The sequence below is a fragment of the Nerophis ophidion genome, linkage group LG08 (genome assembly GCF_033978795.1).
Source record: "Nerophis ophidion isolate RoL-2023_Sa linkage group LG08, RoL_Noph_v1.0, whole genome shotgun sequence".
Lineage (NCBI taxonomy): Eukaryota > Metazoa > Chordata > Actinopteri > Syngnathiformes > Syngnathidae > Nerophis > Nerophis ophidion.
In genome coordinates, this window is record NC_084618.1 from 19,951,517 (window position 1) to 19,978,409 (window position 26,893).

Consider the following 26,893-nt stretch of genomic DNA (forward strand, 5'->3'; position numbering starts at 1 on the left):
TGGAGACTGACTTGTGGGTGGAGGTCAAGATATTGGTTCCTTATAGATTGTTACGAGTCCAGTTATGGTGATATCATCTCCATTCTTGATCATGGATACTGACTTGTGGGTGGAGGTCTAGTTATTTGTTCCTTGTAGATTATGAGTCCATTTATGTTGGTATCATCCACAAACTTGATTATGGAGACTGACTTGTTTGTGGAGGTCTAGTTATTTGTTCATTGTAGATTGTTATGACTCCAATTATGGTGGTATCATCCGCAAACTTGATTATGGAGACTGACTTGTGGGTGGTCAAGTTATTTGTTCCTTTTACATTGTTATGAGTCTAATTATGGTGGCATGATCTGCATACTTGATCTTGGAGACTGACTTGTGGGTGGAGGTCAAGATATTGGTTCCTTATTGATTGTTACGAGTCCAGTTATGGTGATATCATCTGCATTCTTGATCATGGAGACTGACTTGTGTGTGGAGGTCTAGTTATTAGTTCTTTGTAGATTGTTATGACTCCAATCATGATGGAATCATCTTCACACTTGATCTTGGAGACTGACTTGTGGGTGGAGGTCAAGTTATTTGTTACTTTTACGTTGTTATGAGTCTAATTACGGTGGCATGATCTCCATATTTGATCATGGAGACTGACTTGCGTGTAGAGGTAAAGTTTTTTGCTCCCTGTAATTTGTTGTGAGTCCAATTATGGTGGAATAATCCGCAAATTTGATTATGGGGACTGACTTGTGGGTGGAGGTCTAGTTATTTGTTCCTTGTAGATTGTTACGAGTCCAGTTATGGTGGTATCATCTGCATACTCGATCTTGGAGACTGACTTGTAGGTCTTAACTAGTACTAAACTACTTGTGTATTAAGTATAATGTTGCCAGTATTACACTCGAGAAGATGTATTGATCTTAGGTAAAAGGTGACATCTGGTGGTCAGATGTGGACACACAGTCTGGTTCACTATCACAACAGTGTGTGTGTTTCCAACATGGTTACTACTTAACTAGTTCTTACCATGAATTGATTAACGTGGACCCCGACTTAAACAAGTTGAAAAACTTAATCGGGTGTTACCATTTAGTGGTCAATTGTACGGAATATGTACTGTACTGTGCAATCTACTAATAAAAGTATCAATCAATCAATTCTAAACTACTTGTGTATCAAGTATAATTTTCCCAGTAATACAGTAGAGAATATTTACTGATCTTAGGTAAACACTGACATCTGGTGGTCAGATGTGGACACAGTCTGGTTCAAGATCACAATAGTGTGTTTTTTTCCCATCATGGTTACTATTTAAGTAGTACTAACCTAGTACTAAACTACTTGTGTATGAGGTATAATGTTGACATTACTATAGTGGATAATATTTACTGATATTAGGTAAACACTGGCATCTGGTGGTCAAGATGTGGACACAGTCTGGTTCACTATCACAACAGTAGTAACCATGTCTCCAACATGGTTACTACTTAATGAGTACTAGACTACTTGTGTATAAAGTATAATGTTGCCAGAATAACAGTAGATGATATATACTATATATAACATGCGCCGTTTTGTCCTAGTAATTCTGGCGGTCCATGAACTAACCGTGGGTTGGGGTTCGGGGGTCCTCACTGAGGATGTGAGGTTTTAATTGTTTTGTATTTAATTATATTTGTACTTTTTTAATGGAAGTGTAATGGGTGGTCAGTGGTCTTCACTTCAGTTTTTTTGGGCGTTTGCGAGGGTTTTACTTCCTGTTGGGCGAAGTCCGTGCCTGTCTGGTCTGGCCTAGCGTTGTGGGGTCTGTGTCGGTGGGTAGATGCACGGGCAGCGCAGCCCTCTAGTTGGGTGTGGGTGATGTGTCCCGGTTGTTTGGGCGGTGGTGTGTTTGTGCGGGTTTAGATTGGGTTTTTTGGGGGCCTGCTTGTCCAACGGGGGTTAGCGCCTCAGGGTACAGCAGCCAGGCTGTGTGTCTGGGGCCCCTGGGTCCCACCGTCCACCCCTTCCTGATGCCCGTTTTGGTTGGGTCTAGTCCCTGCGTCTATCGTGGCAGCTTGGTGTGCTGCAGAGTATTCTGCTGGGGTATTGACCTTGTGTGTCAGCATGTCTGTGATCTCCTGTTTTTTCCCCTCTTCCCTCAGGGGGAGGATCCGCCAGGGTAGTTGCTGGATGTTCCATCTCCATCGTTGGAGTGCCTGAAGGTGGAGTGGGTGGCAATCCGTCTTCCTGCCAACATAGGGTGTGGTCTTTCGCTGACTTGGGGGCTGTTTCCTGCTTCTCCCATGCCTTGTTCTCTGCTGGGTGTGTCTGTCTATGGCCTGCCACCGGTGGTCCCTTGTTCCCTGAGTACCGCACCTGCTGTTTTGAGTCGGGGTTGTTGCCCTTGGGGAAACTGGGTAACACACGGCACACTGACAAAGCTTAAAGTATTGTTACTATAACAATCTACAAGGTTAGTACAGTTTGCTTCTCTTTCTTCCCCTCTATTTATCTGCTTTCTTTTGTATTTTAAGTTATCATTACATATATGTATTGTTGCATTGGAAACAATTGTATCGCTAATAATATAGGTAATTATTGTTATTATTTATTATCAATAGTGCTATTTCTTTTGCTATTTGTATTGATCCATTTGTAGATTAATAATGTTAACTGTCATTTTTGTGTTATTAATATTTGATTCACTAACTGCTTCTTTGCTATCACTTTTACTGTCATATTTGTACTTATCCTATTTGCTGATGCTGTTCTTTTGTTGTTGTTGTTGTCATCTCTGTCTTATCCCCCTCTTGTCCCCACAATTTTCCCCTCTGTCTTTCCTTTTTTGTCTTTCTAAACCCTCTTGCTCAGGTCTGGCTGCGCCAAATAATAGTTTAATAATGTTGTTGTTTACATCCAAACAATAACGTTTTTGTGTAATAGTGTTGTTGTTGACAGACAAACAATAATTTTTAGTGTGATCATTTTGTTCATATACAAACAATAGTGTTTTAGTTTAATAATGTAGTTTTTTACATACAAACAATAATGTTTAGTGTAATAATGCTGTTGTTTGCATACAAACAATGTTTTAGTGTAATAATGTTGTTGTTTACATACAATCAATAATGTTTTAGTGTGATACTGTTGTTGTTTACATGCAAACAATAGTATTTTTGTGGTATAATGTTGTTTGTGTCAGGCTTGTCCCTGATAGTTTTGTTTTGTTTTAGTTTTTCCTCTGTATATGTCTTTGTTTCCAGTCAGCGCTTTTATTTTGGTCATTTCCTGCTTTTCTCCCTGAGCGCTGTTTCCCCTCAACTGCAGCTGATTGGCACCTGGCCACACCTGGTGTCAATCAGCCCGCTCCTATTTAAACCTGCTTTGTCCTCCAGTCAGAGCTGGATTATTGTCATCAATACTTGTAGCTACTACCTGTTACTTGTCGCTGTTCCTGTATGCCGTTGACTGCTTTTTGGTCCTAGTTCCTGTTTGCTGGATCCTGTTTTCCGTTTTCCAGCTTGGCTGTTCCTAGAACCTGGTTTGTGTCTTTTCTTTTTTTTACTTTTGGACATTAAATCATGTTTTCCCGCACCATGCCTGCCGCCATCTCCACATCTTGGGGTTCGTCACAAACTCAATGTGACAGTTTACATACAAACAATGATGTTTTAGTGTAATTTTTTTGTCTACATACAAACAATAATGTTTTAGTGTAATAATGTTTTTTTTACATGCAAACAAAAATGTTTAGTGTACAAATGTTTGCATACAAAAAAATAATTTTGGGTAAAAATGTTGTTTACATTCAAACAATAATGTTTTAGTGTAATATTGTTATGTACATACAAACAAGAATTTTTTGTGTAATTATGTTCTTGTTTACGTACAAACAGCAATGTTTAGTCTAATAAGGTTGTTTACATTCAAACAATAATGTTTTAGTGTAATATTAGTGTTTTTTCATACAAGCAAGAATGTATAGCGTAATAATATTTTTGTTTACATACAAACAATGACGTTTTACTCTAATAATGTTGTCTACATAAAAACAATAACGTTTTAGTGTAATAATGTTGTTGTTTGCATACAGACAATAACGTTTTAATGAAATTTTGTTTGTATATAAACAATACTGTTTAAGTGTAATAATGTTACATGCAAAAAATAATATTTTAGTGTAATATTGTTATTTACATTCAAACAATGACATTATAGAGTAATAATGTTGTTTTTTACATACAAACAAGAATGTTTATTGTAGTAATGTTCTCATGTACATACAAACAATAATGTTTTATTCTAATAATGTTGTTTACATACAAAAAATAATGTTGTAGTGTAATAATGTTTTTTGTATAAAAACAATGCGGTTTTAGTATAATGTTGTTTACATGCTAACAATAATGTTTTAGTGTAATAATGTTGTTGTTTACATACAAACAAGAATGTTTAGTGTAATAATGTTCTTGTAAATAAAAAAACAAAAATGTTTAGTGTAATGTTCTTGTAAACATACAAACAATAATGTTTTAGTGTAATAATGTTGTTTAAATACAAACAACGATGTTTAAGTGTAACAATGTTGTTGTTTACATGCACACAATGATGTTTTAGTGCAATAATGTTCTTGTTTACATACAAAAAATATTTTTTTAGTGTAATAATGTTCTTTTTTACATACAAACAATAAAGTTTTAGCCTAATAATGTTATTTGCTCACAAACAATTATGCTTTAGTGTAATAATGTTGTTCACATACGAACAACGATGTTTTAGTGTAATAATGTTGTTGTTTACATACAAACAAGAATGTTTAGTGTAATAATGTTCTTGTAAATAAAAAAACAAAAATGTTTAGTGTAATGTTCTTGTAAACATACAAACAATGTTTTAGTGTAATAATGTTGTTTAAATACAAACAACGATGTTTAAGTGTAACAATGTTGTTGTTTACATGCACACAATGATGTTTTAGTGCAATAATGTTCTTGTTTACATACAAAAAATATCTTTTTAGTGTAATAATGTTCTTTTTTACATACAAACAATAATGTTTTAGCCTAATAATGTTATTTGCTCACAAACAATTATGCTTTAGTGTAATAATGTTGTTCACATACGAACAACGATGTTTTAGTGCAATAATGTTGTTGTTTACATACAAAAAATATTGTTTTAGTGTAATAATGTTCTTTTTTATATACAAACAATATTTTTTTAGTCTAATATTGTTATTTACATACAAACAATTATGCTTTAGTGTAATAATGTTTATAGACAAACAATAATGATTTAGTGTAGTAATGTTGTTTACATACAAACTAATGTTTTACTCTAATAATGTTGTTTACATACAAACAATGATGTTTTAGTGCAACAGTGTTGTTGTTTACATACAAACAATATTGTTTTACTGTAATAATGTTGTTGTTTACATACAACAATAGTGTGTTGTGTAGTAATGTTCTTGTTAACATACAGACAATGATCTTTTAGTTTAATAATGTTCTTGTTTACATACAAACAATATTGTTTTAGTGTCATAAAGTAGTTTACATAAAAACAATAATGTTTTTGTGTAATAATGGTGTCTACCTACAAACTAATGTTTAGTGTAATAATGTTGTTGTTTACATACAAACTAGTTTTTCCGTCTAATAATGTTGTTTACATACAAACTAATGTTTTACTCTAACATTGTTGTTTTTAGCACACAAACAATGATGTTTTAGTGCAATAATGTTGTTGTTTACATCCAAACAATCTAGTTTTAGTGTAATAATGTTCTTGTTTACATACCAACAGTAACGTTTTACTCTAATAATGTTTTTTGCATATAAACAATAATGTTTTAGAGTAATAATGTTGTTTGTATACAATCAATTATGTTTTAGTGTAATTTTGTTGCTTTTTACATACAAACGATATTTTTAGTGTAATAATGTTCTTGTACACACACAAACAATGATGTTTTAGTCTAATAATGTTGTAGTTTACATTCAAACTAATGTTTTTGTGTAATTACGTTGTTGTTTACATACACACAATAATGGTTTAGTGTAATAATGTTGTTGTTTACATACAAACTATTTTTTCGTCTAATAATGTTGTTGTTTACATACAAACTAATGTTTTACTCTAACATTGTTGTTTTTAGCACACAAACAATGATGTTTTATTGCAATAATTTTGTTGTTTACATCCAAACAATATAGTTTTAGTGTAATAATGTTCTTGTTTACATACCAACAGTAACATTTTACCCTAATAATGTTTTTTGCATATAAACAATAATATTTTAGTTTAATAATGTTGTTTGTATACAATCAATTATGTTTTAGTGTAATTTTGTTGCTTTTTACATACAAACGATATTTTTAGTGTAATAATGTTCTTGTACACACAAACAATAATGTTTTAGTCTAATAATGTTGTAGTTTACATTCAAACTAATGTTTTTGTGTAATTATGTTTTTGTATACATACACACAATAATGGTTTAGTGTAATAATGTTGTTGTTTACATACAAAAAATAATGTTTTTGTGTAATAATGTTGATTTTTAAATACAAACTAATGTTTTTGTCTACTGATGTTGTTTGTATTCAAAAATGATATTTTATTGTAATATTATAATTGTTTACATACAAACAATATTGTTTAACTGTAATAATGTTTTTGTTTACATACAACAATAAAGTTTTTGTGTAATAATATTCTTGTTTACATACAATGATGTTTTATTGTGATAATGTTATTTACACACAAACAATAATGTTTTAGTGTAATAATGTTGTTGTTTACATACAAACAATGATGTTTTATTGTATTTATGTTGTAGTTCACATACAAACAGATGTTTAGTCTAATAATGTTGCTAACATACAAACAATGACGTTTTAGTGTAATAATGTTTACATACAAACTATTTTGTTTTAGTGTAATATTGTTTACTGTTTACATACAAACAAAATGATTTAGTGTGATAATGCTGTTGTTTACATACAAACAATGATGTTTTAGTGTAATAATGTTGTTGTTTACATACGAACTAATGTTTTAGTCTTGTAATGTTGTTGTTTACATACAGACAATATTGTTTTAGTGTATAAATGTTTTTGTTTACATACAAACAATAAATATTTAGTCTAATAATGTTGTTGTTTACATACAAACTGTTTTAGTCTAATAATGTTGTTGTTAACATACAAACTAATGTTTTAGTCTAATAGTGTTGTTGTTTACATACTAACAATTATGTTTTATTGTATTTATGTTGTAATTTACATACAAACTAATGTTTTAGTCTAATAGTGTTGTTGTTTACATACTAACAATTATGTTTTATTGTATTTATGTTGTAATTTACATACAAACTAATGTTTAGTCTAATAATGTTGTTCTTTACATAAAAACTAATGTTTTTGTCTAATAATGTTGTTGTTTGTATACAAACAATGTTTTATTGAAATAATGTTGTTGTTTACATACAAACAATATTGGTTTACTGTAAAAAATGTTTACATACAACAATAATGTTTATAGTAATAATGTTCTTGTTTACATACAAACAATAATGTTTAGTGTAATAATGTTGTTTCCATACAAACAATGATGTTTTATTGTATTTATGTTGTAATTTACATAGAAACTAATGTTTTTGTGTAATAATGTTGTTGTTTGTATACAAAAAATTATGTTTTATTGTACTAATGTTGTTTACATAAAAATAATAGTTTTACTGTAATAATGTTGTTGTTTACATACAAACAATAATGTTTTCTGTAATAATGTTGTTGTTTACATACAAACAATTATGTTTTATTGTATTTATGTTGTAGATTACATACAAACTATTTTTTATTTTAATAATGTTGTTTACATACAAACTAGTGTTTTAGTCTAATAATGTTGTTGTTTACATTCAAACTAATTTTTATTGTAATAATGTTCTTGTTTACATACAAGCAATAATGATTTAGTGTGATAATGTTGTTGGTTACTTACAAACAATGTTTTTGTGTAAAAATGTTCTTGTTTACATACAAACAATAATGTTTTAGTGTAATAATGTTCTTGCTTACATACAAACAATAATGGTTTGGTGTAAAAATGTTGTTTACATACAAGCAATTATGTTTTATTGTATGTATGTTGTAGTTTACATACAAACTAATGTTTAGTCTAATAATGTTGTTGTTTACATCCAAACTAATGTTTAGTCTAATAATGTTGTTTACATACAAACTAATGTTTTAGTGTAATAATGTCCTTGTTTTCATACAAACAATGATGTTTTATTGTATTTATGTTGTAGTTTACATACAAACAAATGTTTAGTGTAATAATGTTGTTTACATGCAAACTAATGTTTTTGTCTAATGTTTTTTTATACAAAAAATGAAATTTTATTGAAATAATGTTGTTGTTTACATACAAACAATATTGTTTTACTGTAAAAATGTTGTTGTTTGCATACAACAATAATGTTTTTGTGTAATGTTTTTGTTTGCATACAAAAAATTATGTTTTAGTGTAACAATGTTCTTGTTTACATACAAACAATAATGTTTTAGTGTAATAATGTTGTTGTTTACGTACAAACAATGATGTTTTAGTGCAATAATGTTGTTGTTTACATCCAAAAAATATTGTTTTATTGTAATAATGTTTTTGTTTACATACACACAATACTGATTTAGTGTAATAATGTTCCTGGTCAGATAAAAACTAAAATGTGGTTGTTTACATACAAACAATAATGTTTTAGTGTAATAATGTTGTTGTTTACATACAAACTAATGTTTTAGTGTAATAATGTTGTTGTTTACATACAAACTAATGTTTTAGTCTAATAATGTTGTTGTTTACATACAAACTAATGTTTTAGTCTTACAATGTTATAGTTTATTTATTTATTAGTTTACATACAAACTAATGTTTTAGTGTAATAATGTTGTCATTTACATACAAACTAATGTTTTAGTCTTATAATGTTGTAATTTATTTATATATTAGTTTACATACAAACTAATGTTTTGTGTAATAATGTTGTTGTTTACATACAACAATAATGGGTTTGAGTAATAATGTTGTTGTTTACATACAAACAATGATGTTTTAGTGCAATAATGTTGTTGTTTACATCCAAACAATATTGTTTTAGTGTAATAATGTTCTTGTTTACATACACACATTACTTTTTTAGTGTAATAAAGTTCCTGTTCAGATACAAACTCATGTTTAATGTAAAAATGTGGTTGTTTACATACACACAATGTTTTAGAGTAATAATGTTGTTGTTTACATACAAGCAATAATGTTTTTGTGCAATAATGGCACCCCCCGTGACCTCTAAAGCGGTAGAAAAATGGATGGATTAATGTTTTTGTTTACATACAAACAATAATGATTTAGAGTAATAATGCTGTTGTTTAAATACAAACAACAATATTTTAGTTTAAAAATGTTGCATTTGCAAAACGAGAAACATTTTACATATAAAGCAGAGGTGTCCAAACTTTTTCCACTGATGGCCGCACACTGAAAAATCAAAGCACGCGGGGGCCAAGTTGATATTTTTTCATTTTCAAAACCAATACAATATACACTTTTTTTTTTTTTTTAATTGTTGGGGCTCCCTCAAGTTAGGTCTTAAGGACCCAGAATGATTTCAGTCACAGTGGCTTACACTTGCATCGCATCTCATAAGCTTGACAACACACTGTGTCCAATGTTTTCACAAAGATAAAATAAGATATATTTTTGGTTCGTTTAATAGTTAAAACTAATTTACATTATTGCAATCAGTTGATAAAACATTGTCCTTTATAATTATAAAGGTTTTTTTTTTTTTTTTTAATCTACTACTCTGCTTGCATATCAGCAGACTGGGGTGGATCCTGCTGAAATCCTATGTATTGAATGAATACAGAATCCTTTTGAATCGGAAAAATATCGTTTTTAAATCGAGAATCGAACAAATCGATATATTATCAAATCGTGACCCCAAGAATCGATATTGAATGGAATCCTGGGACACCCAAAGATTCGTAGCCCTAATAATTAGTATGGAAATATTTTTTTTCTAATTTTCATGTTTTTATGTTTGTTGTATTTATGTCCTTTTTGTCCTTAAATCAATCAATAATTTATAGCAACATTGATTTTTATTCATCATGATTTTTGGAGAAATTATCTAAAAAATTCAATCAATCAATCAATCAATGTTTACTTATATAGCCCTAAATCACTAGTGTCTCAAAGGGCTGCACAAACCACTACGACATCCTCGGTAGGCCCACATAAGGGCAAGGAAAACTCACACCCAGTGGGACATCGGTGACAATAATGACCCAGTGGGACGTCGGTGACAATGATGACTATGAGAACCTTGGAGAGGAGGAAAGCAATGGATGTCGAGCGGGTCAAACATGATACTGTGAAAGTTCAATCCATAATGGATCCAACACAGTCGCGAGAGTCCAGTCCAAAGCGGATCCAACACAGCAGCGAGAGTCCCGTTCACAGCGGAGCCAGCAGGAAACCATCCCAAGCGGAGGCGGATCAGCAGCGCAGAGGTGTCCCCAGCCGATACACAGGCAAGCAGTACATGGCCACCGGATCGGACCGGACCCCCTCCACAAGGGAGAGTGGGACATAGAAGAAAAAGAAAAGAAACGGCAGATCAACTGGTCTAAAAAGGGAGTCTATTTAAATTAAGTTATTAGAGTCAACAATGCAACTTTTTGTCATTGCATTTCACAAATTTGCTCTTTTATTCCACTTTTTATTGTTTAAAAAAAAAAATATATATATATATTAGTATTTTTAGAATGATTTGCTGCGGGCCGGCAAAACATTAGCTGCGGGCCGCAAATGGCCCCTCGGGGCCAAACTTTTTTCTTTTTTGTTTTTTGTCCTGTCCAGCTTCTCAGGCAAATCATATAGTTGATGTAGATGCCCGTATCGGCTGTTCAGATCCACTTTACAAAAGAGAAGTGTAGGATACTTTTCTTCTTGCCTTATTTCATCCATCCATCCATTTTCTACCGCTTATTCCCTTTTGGGGTCGCGGGGGGTGCTGGCGCCTATCTCAGCCTTATTTCAATTTGACTTTATTAAATGTATTTATATTTTCATTTGGTGCAGCCGGGCCGGAGCAGGAGGGGATAGAAAGAGAAAAAAAGGAAGACAGAGGGGGAAATTGTGGGGATAAGAGATGGATTAGACAGAGAGACAAAAACAACAACAGCAAATACAACAATAACAAGAACAATAGAGCATCACCAGCACATACAATATGTACAAATATGCTCGTAAAAGTGATAGCAAAGAAGCAGTTAGCGAAATAAATAATATAGAAATGACAATAAGCATTTTTACACTACAACTGGAGCAATACGAATACCAATAGAAAAAGCTCTATTGATCATGAAAAATACCAATAGTTTACCTTTATTATCAACAATGCAGTTGTTCAAATGCAACAATACATATACATAATAACTACGGATTTAAAAAAAAAAAAGTAATACTGAAAAACAGAGGGGAAGAGAGATAGGCAACCTATATTAAGCTTGTAGATTGTTATAGTAACAATGGGTTAAAGGCCTACTGAAACCCACTACTACCCACCACGCAGTCTGATCATTTATATATCAATGATGAAATATTAACATTGCAACACATGCCAATACGGCCTTTTTAGTTTACTAAATTACAATTTTAAATTTCCCGCGGAGTTTCTCGTTGAAAACGTCGCGGAATGATGACGCGTATGATGACGTCTCGGGTTGTAGCGGACATATTAGCCCAGCACCACACACGGCTAAAAGTTGTCTCTTTCCATCGCATAATTACACAATAATTCGGACATCTGTGTTGCTGAATCTTTTGCAATTTCTTCAATTAATAATGGAGACGTCAAAGAAGAATGCTGTTGGTGGAAAGTGGTGGATCGCAGCTGCCTTTAGCACCGAAACACAGCCGGTGTCTTTGTTTGTTGTGAAGCTTTAACACAGAGCGGTCAAGTGTACATGTTTCTCTACGTCAACCAGCAAGTTTTTAATGGGAAAATTGTGATATTAAGTTGGCTCTTACCGTAGACATCAGTGGGTTATACCTCCTCCTACTGCAGCTCAAAAAGGCAGCTATGATCTTGGCTCCTCGGCTTCTCTCAGAGACACTGGCGTTCACCGCAGCACTCCAACTTTCAGGTATGACTTTACAATCTCACTAAAACACTATTAAAACAATAAGCAGATAAGGGATCTTCCAGAATTATCCTAGTAAATGTGTCTAATTACATCTGAAACGCCGCCTAGAGCCGTCGCCTTTTCTTTTTTTTTCTTTTTTTCTAGTACTTCACTCTAAACGTCCTCATCCACGAATATTTCATCCTCGCTCAAATTAATGGGGAAATCGTCGCTTTCTCGGTCCGAATAGCTCTAGCTACTGCTGGCTATGATTGTAAACAATGTGAGGATGTGAGCAGCTCTACAACCCGTGACGTCACGAGCACATCGTCTGCTACTTCCGGTAAAGGCAAGGCTTTTTTATTAGCGACCAAAAGTTGTGAAATTTATCGTCGATGTTCTCTACTAAATCCTTTCAGCAAAAATATGGCAATATCGCAAAATGATCAAGTATGACACATAGAATAGACCTGCTATCCCCGTTTAAATAAGAAAATCTCATTTCAGTAGGCCTTTAAGCTTTGGTCAGTGTCCCACACTTTGGACACCCCTGATATTATCCATATGTTCAATACGTCTCATCTCGATTACTGTAACATATTATTTTCGGGTCTCCCCATGTCTAGCATTAAAAGATTACAGTTGGTACAAAATGCGGCTGCTAGACTTTTGACAAGAACAAGAAAGTTTGATCACATTACGCCTGTACTGGCTCACCTGCACTGGCTTCCTGTGCACTTAAGATGTGACTTTAAGGTTTTACTACTTACGTATAAAATACTACACGGTCTTGCTCCAGCCTATCTTGCCGATTGTATTGTACCATATGTCCCGGCAAGAAATATGTGTTCAAAGGACTCCGGCTTATTAGTGAATCCCAGAGCACAAAAAAGTCTGCGGGCCATAGAGCGTTTTCCATTCGGACTCCAGTATTCTGGACTGCCCTCATGGTAACAGTTTGAGATGCTACCTCAGTAGAAGCATTTAAGTCTCATCTTAAAACTCATTTTTTACTCTAGCCCAGGGGTCACCAACGTGGTAGCCCGTAAGGACCAGATGAGTCGCCCGCTGGCCTGTTCTAAAAATAGCTCAAATAGCAGCACTTACCAGTGAGCTGCCTCTATTTATTAAATTGTATTTATTTACTAGCAAGCTGGTTTCGCTTTGCTCGACATTTTTAATTCTAAGAGAGGGCTTCACGGTGGCAGAGGGGTTAGTGCGTCTGCTTCACAATACGAAGGTCCTGCAGTCCTGGGTTAAAATCCAGGCTCTGGATCTTTCTGTGTGGAGTTTGCATGTTCTCCCCGTGAATGCGTGGGTTCCCTCCGGGTACTCCGGCTTCCTCCCACTTCCAAAGACATGCACCTGGGGATAGGTGGATTGGCAACACTAAATTGGCCCTAGTGTGTGAATGTGAGTATGAATGTTGTCTGTCTATCTGTGTTGGCCCTGCGATGCGGTGGCGACTTGTCCAGGGTGTACCCCGCCTTCCGCCCGATTGTAGATGAGATAGGCGCCAGCGCCCCCCGCGACCCCGAAAGGGAATAAGCGGTAGAAAATGGATGGATGGACAAAACTCAAATAGAATTCGAAAATCCAAGAAAATATTTTAAAGACTCGGTCTTCACTTGTTTAAATAAGCGCAATTTTTGAATAAAACACAGAAAAAACTGCTAGAAAGAGAAAACAGACAAAACTGCTTGTAACTTCCAGTAGGAATGCCGGAAATACATGAAACAAAAACTTCTATGTAGGTCTCACTTAGATCTACATTTAGATAATTGACATCCTTCGGCCAAAATCAACAGGAAGTTAAAAATTACCCCTTCAAAATAAAAGTTTTGTAAAAACCTGTCACCTTTTTCAAATCGAAACTCCTCCCAGTGCGTTTGTCGTTTCGGCTTCAAACTCGCACAGGAGAGAGATTAAACCCTTTTCATTAAAACTGTCGAACAAAGTTTTGATTACTGCTCCGGTTTGGATTTTACGCGCCTTCAAAAAACCCCTGCGCAAAGTTTCCTAAAAAATGTATATTTTGCCTCTTTAAACTGTAATTTGACCCCCTTAAAATGCTTCAAAGTGCAAGTTAAAGCTATACTATGCCAAGCGAAAGCCATTTATCAACAACATCCAGAAACGCCAATCCGTAATTTGACCCCCTTAACATGCTTCAAAACTCACCAAATTTTACACACACATCAGGACTGGTGAAAATTGCCATCCAATAAAAAACCAAACCCCAAAAATTAAAATTGTGCTCTAGCGCCCCCTAGGAAAAAAAACTGACAAAACTGCTTGTAAATTCTGTTAGGAATGTCGTAGAGTGATGAAACGAAAACTTCTATGTAGGTCTGACTAAGATCGAGACTCGGGACACGGCGGCAGCAGCCAAAGGCGGACCCGACCAACGCTGCTTGCAGCTTTAATTTTACATTGCTTCTTATAACTTTCAGAAAGACAATACAACCTTAAAAATGATTTTAGAATTTTTAAACACATATACCTTTTTACCTTTTAAATTCCTTCCTCTTCTTTCCGGACAATTTAAATTAATGTTCAAGTATTTTTTTTTTTATTGTAAAGAATAATAAATACATTTTAATTAAATTCTTAATTTTAGCTTCCGTTTTTTCGACGAAGAATATTTTTGAAATATTTCTTCAAACTTATTATGATTAAAATAAATAAAAATATTCTGGCAAATCTAGAAAATCTGTAGAATCAAATTTAAATCTTATTTCAAAGTCTTTTGAATTTCTTTTAAAATTTTTGTTCTGGAAAATGTAGAAGAAATAATGATTTGTTTTTGTTAGAAATATAGCTTGGTCCAATTTGTTACATATTCTAACAAAGTGCAGATTGGATTTTAACCTATTTTAAACATGTCATCAAAATTCTAAAATTAATTTTAATCAAGAAAAATTACTAATGATGTTCCATAAATTTTTATTTTTTTATTTTTTCAAAAAGATTCAAATTAGCTAGTTTTTTAACTGAAGTGAATTATATTTATATAGCACTTTTCTCTAGTGACTCAAAGCGCTTTACATAGTGAAACCCAATATCTAAGTTACATTTAAACCAGTGTGGGTGGCACTGGGAGCAGGTGGATAAAGTGTCTTGCCCAAGGACACAACGGCAGTGACTAGGATGGCGGAAGCGAGAATTGAACCTGCAACCCTCAAGTTGCTGGCACGGCCACTCTACCAACCGAGCTATGCCGCCCCAATGAATTTTAAAGAGTCGAAATTGTAGATAAACTGTGTTTCAAAATTAAATTTTCATTTTTTTTCGTGTTTTCTCCTCTTTTAAACCGTTCAATTAAGGGTTTTTTTCATCATTTATTCTCTACAAAAAACCTTCCGTAAAAGGAAAAAAAATGTATGACGGAATGACAGACAGAAATACACATTTATATATATATATATATATATATATATATATATATATATATATATATATATATATATATATATATTAAAGGTAAATTTAAAAAAAGGTAAATTGAGCAAATTGGCTATTTCTGACAATTTATTTAAGTGTGTATCAAACTGGTAGCCCTTCGCATTAATCAGTACCCAAGAAGTAGCTCTTGGTTTCAAAAAGGTTGGTGACCCTTGCTCTAGCCTTCAAATAGACCCCCTTTTTAGACCAGTTGATCTGCCGTTTCTTTTCTTATTCTCCTAAGACCCACTCTCCCTTGTGGAGGGGGTCCGGTCTGATGGCCATGGATGAAGTACTAGCCATCAGTTGGGGGTCCTCTCCAAGGTTTCCCATAGTCATCATGGTCGACGACCCACTGGGGTGAGTTTTTCCTTGCCCTTACGTGGGCCCTACCGAGGATGTCGTTGTGGTTTGTGCAGCCCTTTGAGACACTTGTGATTTAGGGCTATATAAATAAACATTGATTGATCGGTTGATTGATATAAAGATTTTTAGCGAGTGCACGCACAAAAGCGCGTCCTCTTTGCCAAAAAATAAAATAAAGGTCTCTCTGAGCGTGCACGCGCCCGCGCGCTCCCTGCACAGCACAGCAGGGCGAGTGTGCGCGCTCCCGCGGCCCTCGTCATAGACAACAAAGCCAAACGTCTTCCATAACACTTCTTGAGCTAGCAACATCGCGCTAGTATGGATCTATTGTGGCTGTAGCGGCGCTGGACATCGAGCCTGCTCGGCTAATGGGGACGGCAGGACTTTAATCAGCACAAATAACAGCGGACTTTTGTGGTTTTTTTTTTTTTTTTTTTTTTTTTTACTCCGGCGTCGCTTTGTCTCATCACCGCCGCTCCAAGCGCACCGCATTCGGCTCGTGTGGCTCCTGCCGTCCGCCGCCAGGATGCATCACATCCCCGTGTTGGCACCGACAAGTCGCCGCTGAAAGGCCCGGAGAGCATCCCCCGTGCCCCAGCGGCTCGTCACGGAGCCCGGAGTCCGTGTGAGAGGCCACCGTCGTCGGCGACATGGCGGAACAAGGCTACTCCTCCTGGTGAGTAGCGAGCTAGCCTTAGCATAGCGTTAGCATTGCTAGTTAGCACAAATATAGCCAGAACGCAGCCATTATCACTAATAATGTCTCTATTTCTACTTATTGCACCTTTTTTTTTTTAACCCAAATGGTCTTAACGGATGAAGATGTCACATTTTAATACACCCTTTAAGCCGATGCTGCTAAGGCCATTGAGCCGAGGTCACTTTGCAATATTGTGAGACGATAACTTCACTATAATGACAATAGTCTCATTTTGCACATTTTATTTTGCACACGCAGTTCGTGCTTCCGTGTGCTCTTACACCACCTTGCACGGCAGCGTTAAGCAGATTAGTCCGGTTAGCCGTGCAAACATAACAACCATGCTAAGCTAACTTGCTGCTGTGCAATTATTGCACATAAAAAAACAAAAAATGTCCACTATAGTGACATCTGAGCAGTTGGGTGCTTTTAAAGGCCTACTGAAATGAGATTTTCTTATATAAACGGAGATAGCAGGTCCATTCTATGTGTCATACTTGATCATTTCGCGATATTGCCATATTTTGGCTGAAAGGATTTAGTAGAGAACATCGACGATAAAGTTCGCAACTTTTAGTCGCTAATAGAAAAGCCTTGCCTGTACCGGAAGTCGCAGACGATGACGTCACGTGTTGATGGCTCCTCACATGTTCACATTGTTGGAGGCTCCCATTAAAAACAAAAACAGCTATTCGGACCGAGTAAACAACAATTCCCCCATTAATTTGAGCGAGGGTGAAAGATTCGTGTTTGAGGATATTAATAGTGCTGTATGGACGGCACAAGCTCAGCCGATATCCGGCAAGAAGCAACTTTTTACCACAATTTTCTCCCCGAAACCTGCTGGTTGACATTCGGTCGGGATCCATGTTCGCTGTGATCCATAGTAAAGTTTCACCTCCGGGAATTTTAAACAAGGAATCACCGTGTGTTTGTGTGGCTAAAGGCTAAAGCTTCCCAACACCATCTTTCTACTTTGACTTCTCCGATATTATTTGAACAAATTGCAAAGGATTCAGCAACACAGATGTCCAAAATATTGTGTAATTATGCCTTTAAAGCAGATTACTTTTAGCTGTGTGTGCACAGCGCTCATATTCCCTAACAGCCTGTGACGTCAAGCGTACACATCATCATTACGCAACGTTTTCAAGAAAAAACTCCCGGGAAATTAAAAATTGCAATTTAGTAAACTAAAAAGGCCGTATTGGCATGTGTTGCAATGTTAATATTTCATCATTGATATATAAACTATCAGACTGTGTGGTGGGTAGTAGTGGGTTTGAGATTTTCTTATTTAAACGGGGATTGCAGGTCCATTTTATGTCTCATACTTGATCATTTCGCGAACGCATTTAGTAGAGAACATCGACGATAAAGTTTGCAACTTTTAGTCGCTAATAGAAAAGCCTTGCCTTTACCGGAAGTCGCAGACGATGACGTCACGTGTTGAGGGCTCCTCACATATTCACATTGTTTTTAATGGGAGCCTCCAACAAAAACAGCTATTCAGACCAAGTAAACAACAATTTCCCCATTAATTTGAGCGAGGATGAAAGATTCGTGTTTGAGGATATTGAAGGAAAAAAACGCGATTGCATTGGGACAGATTCTGATGTTTTTAGACACATTTACTAGGATAATTCTGGGAAATCCCTTATCTTTCTTTTGTGTTGGTAGTGTTTTAGTGAGTTTAACAGTACCTGATAGTTGGAGGTGTAGGTCCATGTGTGTGTTGATGCTTAGTGTCTCAGGGAATTCGACAACAGCTGTATGGGCGGCTCAAGCTCAGCCGATATTTGGTAAGAAGCGACTTTTTTACCACAATTATCTCACCGAAACCTGCTGGTTGACATTCGGTCGGGATCCATGTTCGCTGTGATCCATAGTAAAGTTTCACTTCCGGGAAATTTAAACAAGGAATCACCATGTGTTTGTGTGGCTAAAGGCTAAAGCTTCCCAACTCCATCTTTTTACTTTGACTTCTCCAAAATTAATTGAAAAAAATTGCAAAGGATTCAGCAACACAGATGTCCAAAATACTGTGTAAATATGCGGTTAAAGCAGACGACTTTTAGCTGTGTGTGTGCGCAGCGCTCATATTCCCTAACAGCCCGTGACATCAAGCGTACACGTCATCATTACGTGACGTTTTCAAGAAAAAACTCCCGGGAAATTTAAAATTACAATTTAGTAAACTAAAAAGGCCGTATTGGCATGTGTTGCAATGTTAATATTTCATCATTGATATATAAACTATCAGACTGCGTGGTGGGTAGTTGTGGGTTTCAGTAGGCCTTTAAAGGGCTACTGAAATGAGATGTTCTTATTTAAACGGGGATTGCAGGTCCATTCTATGTGTCATACTTGATCATTTCGCGATATCGCCATATTTTGGCTGAAAGGATTTAGTAGAGAACATCGACGATAAAGTTCGCAACTTTTAGTCGCTAATAGAAAAGCCTTGCCTGTACCGGAAGTCGCAGACAACGTCGTCACATGTTGATGGCTCCTCACATATTCACATTGTTTTTAATGGGAGCCTCCAACAAAAACAGCTATTCGGACCGAGTAAACAACAATTTCCCCATTAATTTGAGCGAGGGTGAAAGATTCGTGTTTGAGGATATTAATAGTGCTGTATGGACGGCACAAGCTCAGCCGATATCCGGCAAGAAGCAACTTTTTACCACAATTTTCTCCCCGAAACCTGCTGGTTGACATTCGGTCGGGATCCATGTTCGCTGTGATCCATAGTAAAGTTTCACCTCCGGGAATTTTAAACAAGGAATCACCGTGTGTTTGTGTGGCTAAAGGCTAAAGCTTCCCAACACCATCTTTCTACTTTGACTTCTCCGATATTATTTGAACAAATTGCAAAGGATTCAGCAACACAGATGTCCAAAATATTGTGTAATTATGCCTTTAAAGCAGATGACTTTTAGCTGTGTGTGTGCACAGCGCTCATATTCCCTAACAGCCCGTGACATCAAGCGTACACGTCATCATTACGTGACGTTTTCAAGAAAAAACTCCCGGGAAATTTAAAATTGCAATTTAGTAAACTAAAAAGGCCGTATTGGCATGTGTTACAATGTTAATATTTCATCATTGATATACAAACTATCAGACTGCGTGGTGGGTAGTAGTGGGTTTCAGTAGGCCTTTAAAGGCCTACTGAAATGAGATGTTCTTATTTAAACGGGGATTGCAGGTCCATTCTATGAGTCATGCTTGATCATTTCGCGATATTGCCATATTTTGGCTGAAAGGATTTAGTAGAGAACATCAACGATAAAGTGCGCAACTTTTAGTCGCTAATAGAAAAGCCTTGCCTGTACCGGAAGTCGCAGACAACGACATCACGTGTTGATGGCTCCTCACATATTCACATTGTTTTTAATGGGAGCCTCCAACAAAAACAGCTATTCGGACCGAGTAAACAACAATTTCCCCATTAATTTGAGCGAGGATGAAAGATTCGTGTTTGAGGGTATTAATAGTGCTGTATGGGCGGCTCAAGCTCTGCCGATATCCGGTAAGAAGCGACTTTTTTACCACAATTATCTCACCGAAACCTGCTGGTTGACATTCGGTCGGGATCCATGTTCGCTGTGATCCATAGTAAAGTTTCACCTCCGGGAAATTTAAACAAGGAATCACCGTGTGTTTGTGTGGCTAAAGGCTAAAGCTTCCCAACTCCATCTTTTTACTTTGACTTCTCCAATATTAATTGAACAAAATTGCAAAGGATTCAGCAACACAGATCTCCAAAATACTGTGTAATTATGCGGTTAAAGCAGATGACTTTTAGCTGTGTGTGTGCGCAGCGCTCATATTCCCTAACAGTCCATGACGTCAAGCGTACACGTCATCATTACGCGACGTTTTCAAGAAAAAACTCCTGGGAAATTTAAAATTACAATTTAGTAAACTAAAAAGGCCGTATTGGCATGTGTTGCAATGTTAATATTTCATCATTGATATATAAACTATCAGACTGCGTGGTGGGTAGTAGTGGGTTTCAGTAGGCCTTTAAAGGCCTACTGAAATGAGATGTTCTTATTTAAACGGGGATTGCAGGTCCATTCTATGTGTCATACTTGATCATTTCGCGATATCGCCATATTTTGGCTGAAAGGATTTAGTAGAGAACATCGACGATAAAGTGCGCCACTTTTAGTTGCTAATAGAAAAGCCTTGCCTGTACCGGAAGTCGCAGACAACGTCGTCACATGTTGATGGCTCCTCACATATTCACATTGTTTTTAATGGGAGCCTCCAACAAAAACAGCTATTCGGACCGAGAAAACGACAATTTCCCCATTAATTTGAGCGAGGATGAAAGATTCGTGTTTGAGGATATTAATAGTGCTGTATGGACGGCACAAGCTCAGCCGATATCCGGCAAGAAGCAACTTTTTACCACAATTTTCTCCCGGAAACCTGCTGGTTGACATTCGGTCGGGATCCATGTTCGCTGTGATCCATAGTAAAGTTTCACCTCCGGGAAATTTAAACAAGGAATCACCATGTGTTTGTGTGGCTTAAGGCTAAAGCTTCCCAACTCCATCTTTTTACTTTGACTTCTCCAATATTAATTGAACAAATTGCAAAGGATTCAGCAACACAAATGTCCAAAATACTGTGTAATTATGCCGTTAAAGCAGACGACTTTTGGCTGTGTGTGTGCAGCGCTCATATTCCCTAACAGCCCGTGACGTCAAGCGTACACGTCATCATTACGCGACGTTTTCAAGAAAATACTCCAGGGAAATTAAAAATTGCAATTTAGTAAACTAGAAAGGCCGTATTGGCATGTGTTACAATGTTAATATTTCATCACTGATATATAAACTATTGGCCTACTAAAACCCACTACTAATCAAATCAAATCAACTTTATTTATAAAGCACATTTAAAATTTACCACGGAGTAGCCAAAGTGCTGTACAATGGACAGGTTAAAAAATAATACGAAGACCGAGCAAACAACACAACACAAACAGAACCTAATAAAAAATAAATAAATAAAACATAAAAACAGGTTCTCAGCAGGTGTATAATGGGGCGCCATTGCAGGATGGATATCACTTAGTGTTAAAAGCCAAGGAATAAAAGTATGTTTTTAAGAGAGATTTCAAAACAGGAAGAGAGGAGGCTTGTCTAACACTAACGGGTGGGTTTCAGTAGGCCTTTAAAGCCCTACTTAAATGTTTAAAGCCCTACTGAAATGAGATTTTCTTATTTAAACGGGGATAGCAGGTCCATTCTATGTGTCATACTTGATCATTTCGCGATATTGCCATATTTTTGCTGAAAGGATTTAGTAGAGAACATCGCCGATAAAGTTCACAACTTTTGGTCGCTGATAAAAAAGCCTTGCCTGTACCGGAAGTAGGAGACGATGTGCGCGTGATGTCACGGGTTGTAGAGCTCCTTACATCCTCACATTGTTTATAATCATAGCCACCAGCAGCGAGAGCGATCCGGACCGAGAAAGCGCCGATTTCCCCATTAATTTGAGCAAGGATAAAAGATTCGTGGATTAGGATAGTGAGAGTGAAGGACTAGAAGAAGAAAAAAAAAGGCGAGGGCAATGGGAGCAATTCAGATGTTATTAGACACATTTCCTAGGATAAATCTGGAAAATCCCTTTTCTGCTTATTGTGTTACTAGTGTTTTATTGAGATTATTTGGTACCTGAAAGTCGGAAGGGTGAGGCCACGAGTGTGGTCTCCGGTGGGAGGAGGTAAGAGAGTCCGCAGCTACAGGAGGACGCAAGCTCCGCTCATGTCTACGGTAAGAGCCGACTTATTACCACAATTTTCTCACCGAAACCTGCCGGTTGACATGTGGTCGGGAACCATGTTCGCTTGACCGCTCTGTTCCATAGTAAAGAATGTAAATAGGGAAGCACCGGCTGTGTTTGTGTTGCTAAAGGCAGTTGAATTCCCACCTACATCTTTCTTCTTTGGCTTCTCCATTATTAATTGAACAAATTGCAAAATATTCAGCAACACAGATGTCCAGAATACTGTGTAATTATGCGATGAAAAAAGACGACTTTTAGCCGTGAATGGTGCTGGAAGAACATGTCCGCTCCAACCGGTTACGCGACGCGCACGCGTCATCATACGCGTCATCATCCCGCGACGTTTTCAACAGGATACCTCGCGGGAAATTTAAAATTGCAATTTAGTCAACTAAACCGGCCGTATTGGCATGTGTTGCAATGTTAATATTTCATCATTGATTTATAAACTATCAGACTGTGTGGTCGGTAGTTGTGGGTTTCAGTAGGCCTTTAAAGATGTTGTCCATGCAAATAAGACGACACTAAATATAAGACCTTGTGCAATTCTAAACACTAGCCGTATATAAGATGACCGTGAACATAAGTTGTCGTTTCCATGCATTGTACAAGACGACCATGCACATAAGTTGTCATTTACATAAATGATATAAGATGACACTCAATATAAGACAACACATTTCACCCTGTGCAAATCTAAACACCCTGAAAGCGACTGTATATAAGATGACCATGAACATAAGTTGTCCATCCATCCATCCATCTTCTACCGCTTATTCCCTTTCGGGGTCGCGGGGGGCGCTGGCGCTTATCTCAGCTACATAAGTTGTCATTTACATAAATTGTGTAAGACAAACATAAGTTGTCATTTTCATACATTATATAAGACGACCATGAACATAAGTTGTCATTTACATAAATTGTGTAAGATAAACATAAGTTGTCATTTCCATACATTATACAAGATGACCATGAACATAAGTGGTCATTTACATAAATTATATGAGAACCGTGAACATAAGTTATATTTCCATACATTATATAATATGACCATGAACATAAGTTGTCATTTACATAAATTATATAAGATGACCATACGTTATCATTTCCATACATGGTATAAGATGACCATGGACATAAATTGTCATTTACATACAGTGAGAGTAAAAAGTATTTGATCCCTTGCTGATTTTGTTGGTTTGTCCACTAATAAAGACATGATCATTCTATACTTTTAATGGTAGATGTATGCTAACATGGAGAGACAGAATATCAAAACGAAAATCCAGAAAATAACGTTCAAGAATATATTTTAATTCATTTGTATTTCATTGAGGGAAATAAGTATTTGATCCCTCTAGACAAAAGCAGTTAATACTTGGTGGCAAAGCCTTTGTTTGCAAGCACAGTGGTCAGACATTTGTGGTAGTTAACCGTAAGGTTAGCACACATATCGGGGGGAATTTTGGCCCACTCTTCTTTGAAGATCCTCTCGAGATCATTCAGGTTGGTGGGCTGTCGCTTGGCAACTCGGACCTTCAGCTCCCTCCATAGATTTTCAATAGGATTGAGGTCTGGAGACTGGCTGGGCCACTCCATGACCTTAATATGGTTCTTCTTGTGCCACTCCTTTGTTGCCTTTGCTGTATGCTTTGGATGGTTGTCATGTTGGCAGACCCAACCACGGCCCATTTTCAGCTTCCTGGCAGAGGGGAGGAGGTTGTCCCTCAAGACTGCACGTCACATGGCTCCATCCATCTTCCCACTGATGCGGTGTAGTAGCCCTGTGCCCTTGGCAGAGAAACACCCCCAAAACATAATGCTTCCACCTCCATGCTTGATGGTGGGCACAGTGTTCTTGGGGTCATAGGCAGCATTTTTCTTTCTCCACACACGACGTGTAGAGTTTAGGTCAAATAGTTAAATTTTGGTCTCGTCTGACCATAGAACCTTCTCCCAATCACTTTGTGCATCTTTGAGGTGATCATTGACATACTTTAGGCGGGCCTCCACATGTGCCTTCTTAAGCAGGGGTACCTTTCGGGCACTGCAGGATTTTAACCCATTCCATCGCAAAGTGTTGCCAACTGTTTTCCTGGTGACTGTGGTCCCAGCTGCCTTGAGGTCATTCACTAATTCCTGCTGAGTGGTTGCAGGACGATTTCTCACAGTTCTCATGATCATTGCAACCCCACGAGGTGAAATCTTCTGTGGAGCACCAGATTGAGGTCTGTTGATGGTCATGTTATCCATCCATCCATTTTCTACCGCTTATTCCCTTTTGGGGTCGCGGGGGGCGCTGACGCCTATCACAGCTACAATCGGGCGGAAGGCAGGGTACACCCTGGACAAGTCGCCACCTCATCGCAGGGCCAACACAGATAGACAGACAACATTCACACTCACATTCACACACTAGGGCCAATTTAGTGTTGCCAATCAACCTATCCCCAGGTGCATGTCTTTGGAAGTGGGAAGAAGCCGGACTACCCGGAGGGAACCCACGCATTCACGGGGAGAACATGCAAACTCCACACAGAAAGATCCCGAGCCTGGATTTGAACCCAGGACTGTCTAACAGTTGCACCAATGGTTGTTACTTTGATTCCCAGCATCTTGCTAATGTTTTTGTAGCCCATTCCAGATTCGTGCAGGTCAACAATCCTGTCTCTGAGGTCCTGAGAGAGTTTTTTTGTCTTACCCATGTTGGAGAGCTTGGAATCTGTCTGAGTCTCTGATCAGGTGTCTTTTATACAGGTGGTTAGTTAGAACATGTGTCTTCAATTCCCAAGTTGATTGGGAGCGTCTAACTGCTCTGTGAAAGCCAGAAATCCTAATGCACACTAGGGGATCAAATAATTATTTCCCTCAATGAAATACAAATGACTTAAAATATAGTCTTGAAAGTTATTTTCTGGATTTTCGTTTTGGTATTCTGTCTCTCCATGTTAGAATACATCTACCATTAAAAGTATAGAATGATCATGTCTTTATTAGTGGGCGAACCAACAAAATCAGCAAGGGATCAAATACTTTTTACTCTCACTGTAAATTATACAAGACGACCATGAACATAAGTTGTCATTTAGATCAATTATATGACAACCATGAACGTTAGTTATATTTCCATACGTTATATAAGATGACCGTGAACATAAGTTATACCTTCATACATTATATTCGATGACCCTGAACATAAGTTATCATTTACATAAATTATACAAGATGACCATGAACATAAGTTGTCATTTACATAAATTATGTGAGAACCATGAACATAAGTTATATTTCCATACGTTATATAAGATGACCGTGAACATAAGTTATACCTTCATACATTATATTCGATGACCCTGAACATAAGTTATCATTTACATAAATTATACAAGATGACCATGAACATAAGTTGTCATTTACATAAATTATGTGAGAACCATGAACATAAGTTATATTTCCATACGTTATATAAGATGACCATGAACATGAGTTATGCTTCCATACATTATATTAGATGACCATGAACATAAGTTATCATTTACATAAATTGTGTAAGATGAACATAAGTTGTCATTTTCATACATTATATAAGACGACCATGAACGTATGTTGTCATTTCCATTCATTATACTAGACGACCATGAACAAAAGTTGTCATTTACATAAATTATATAAGATGACCATAAGTTATCATTTCCATACATTGTATAAGATGACCATGAACATAAGTTGTCATTTCCATACATTTTATGAGAACCATGAACATAAGTTATATTTCCATACATTATATTAGATGACCATGAACATAAGTTATCATTTACATAAATTGTGTAAGATGAACATAAGTTGTCATTTTCATACATTATATAAGACGACCATGAACATAAGTTGTCATTTACATACATTGTGTAAGACAAATATAAGTTGTCATTTTTATACGTTATATAAGAGGACTATGAAAATAAGTTGTCATTTACATAAATTATACAAGACGACCATGAACATAAGTTGTCATTTACATCAATTATATGAGAACCATGAACATAAGTTATATTTCCATACATTATATAAGATGACAAGAGAACCATGAACATAAGTTATATTTCCATACATTATATAAGATGACAAGAACCATGAACATAAGTTATATTTCCATACATTATATAAGATGACAATTAACATAAGTTATCATTTACATAAATTGTGTAAGATGAACATAAGTTGTCATTTTCATACATTATACAAGACGACCATGAACGTAAGTTGTCATTTCCATGCATTATACAAGATGACCATGAACATAAGTTGTCATTTACATAAATTATATAAGATGACCAAAAGTTATCATTTCCATACATTGTATAAGATAACCATGAATTTAAGTTATATTTCCATA

The 26,893-nt window shown here is 36.1% G+C and overlaps 1 protein-coding gene across 1 annotated transcript in view; it reads left to right on the top strand.

The window, feature by feature from the left end:
• Positions 1-16,216: 16,216 nt before the first annotated feature.
• Positions 16,217-26,893, top strand: part of sppl3 (signal peptide peptidase 3) — a 93,329-nt gene continuing 82,652 nt past the window's right edge. The window contains exon 1 of the mRNA XM_061907974.1: positions 16,217-16,662. Coding sequence (XP_061763958.1) covers positions 16,637-16,662 — 26 coding nt within the window. The 5' untranslated portion in view covers positions 16,217-16,636. The remainder of the gene's footprint in view (positions 16,663-26,893) is intronic.